Source organism: Austrofundulus limnaeus, unplaced genomic scaffold (genome assembly GCF_001266775.1).
Source record: "Austrofundulus limnaeus strain Quisiro unplaced genomic scaffold, Austrofundulus_limnaeus-1.0 Scaffold602, whole genome shotgun sequence".
Taxonomy (NCBI): domain Eukaryota; kingdom Metazoa; phylum Chordata; class Actinopteri; order Cyprinodontiformes; family Rivulidae; genus Austrofundulus; species Austrofundulus limnaeus.
The window spans coordinates 233,280-235,028 of record NW_013953004.1 but is presented as its reverse complement, the minus strand read 5'-3'; the positions used below and the strand labels follow the sequence as shown (position 1 = coordinate 235,028).

The window sequence follows — 1,749 nt, the reverse complement described above, 5'->3', positions numbered from 1 at the left end:
GTGTGTGTGTGTGTGTGTGTGTGTGTGTGTGTGTGTGTGTGTGTGTGTGTGTGTGTGAGTGAGTTTTAATAAAAGCTTCTACAGAAGAAAAAGAGATAGTTTTCACACAGACTGCATGTCTCAGGCTTACTTTGTGTCTGCCTGTCTCATTAGGAGTGCTGTCCACGACATATTATGACGGTTTTCTTCTTCTTCTCTGTTTTCCTGCAGCCATGTCGGGCCTCGTTGTTCCTCCCATGTAGATAATTCTCCTCCCCCTTCCTCCCCTTCTCTCCTCTCCCCCTCAGCCTTGAGCACCAATCACCTCGGAGGGGGAGGGGCCTGTGGCTGCTGGAGGCGGGACCTCAGGGATCAGCTGACCTTTCAGGCAGAGTGAATACTGTCGCGTGATTGGACGAAGCATTTGTAAAGGAAAAAAATGACTTTTTGCTCAGCAGGTGCTTTCAGCTCGGATGTTTCACTGTCGATGTAAAACGATGACATCACACTTGTGGTGTGACATCACTTCCTGTACATGTGATGTTTTACTGAGAAAACGAAAATATGAGGATTATAGACATTAAAGGCCACAAATGATAAAAAAAAAAAAATTCTATCAGATGTCACAACTTTCGTTTGGATTTGCTGTTCAGCGGAAATTATTTATTTATTTATTTATTTATTTATTTATTTATTTATTTATTTATTTATTTGAAGCCACAAGAAACAGATTTAATTAAGTTTGAGCTGTTTTTATTTTGGAGGGGTGTTTTAGTTTAAAAACTTCCTGTTTGTGACGTCAGACCTTAACGTCTTCTGTGTTCAGAATCATTTGAGGCCTTTAATCACTTCTTAAACTGAGCACAGGAACTCGTAAAGCACAGTGTAAAAAAAAAACGAAACAAAAAAACTTTTCTTCTTATAAACCCGCCCCTTTTTTGCTTTAGCCCCGCCCTGTTTGTCTGTCTGTCTGTTTTAATGCCTGCACTGTAAAACTACTCCTGCATCCGATTCGCTGCTGTGACGTCCGTCTTCTTGTTGAGTCTTGATCTTAGCCCCGCCCCACCCCGGTAACGAAGACTCGTCCCGTGTTTCCTTGTGGGTTTTTGTGATTTTTGCCAGACGTGTAGCCGAGTGTTTGTACGTCACTGTGGTTTGAGACACGCCCCTGCCCGTCACCGTGGTGACCAGGTTTTGTATCATACAGAATATAAATATTGTATTTATATCAGATTGTTTTTGTATCGATGAATGTTGTCTCATCGTCTTCAGTGCATGTGGTGGTCCCACGCTAAAAGAAAACACTGTCTCTTTTTTAATCAGCAAAAAACGACATCGCATTTATAAAGCTGTCAATCAAACGCTGACGTCCAATCAGCTCCACTCATTTGTTTTTAATGTAAATCATGTTTTAATGACTGTAATATCTTCACAGTGAATAAAGTCACTCTGACTGACTGTCTCTTCGTTTTAAGGTGGGGCCGGTCTAATTCCTGGAAACAGAAACTGTAACTGTTTTATAAAAGAACATCTGCTAAACATTTATGAAGAGCTAAAGCAGTTCAGTTACAAAATGTCCACATTTTGAATCATTCTATCAAAAAATACTTTTAAAAATATACTTAATTTATTTGATTAAATAATTCACACTGCTGCTGTTTTTCTATCAGTCCACTTTATGAAGGACTGAACATTTTATCAAAGCAGACAAGTGACAATTTTAAATAAGAAAATAAAAAATCTGAACATTCTAAAACATTAAAACAAAGA

At 39.0% G+C, this 1,749-nt stretch overlaps 1 protein-coding gene across 1 annotated transcript in view; it reads left to right on the top strand.

The window, feature by feature from the left end:
* Nucleotides 1-1,441, top strand: part of LOC106531161 (transcription factor COE3) — a gene marked incomplete at its 5' end in the record, with an annotated part of 43,311 nt that extends 41,870 nt beyond the window's left edge. Inside the window, 1 exon segment of the mRNA XM_014026944.1 lies at nt 211-1,441. Coding sequence (XP_013882398.1) covers nt 211-242 — 32 coding nt within the window.
* Between the last annotated feature and the right edge of the window lie 308 nt (nt 1,442-1,749).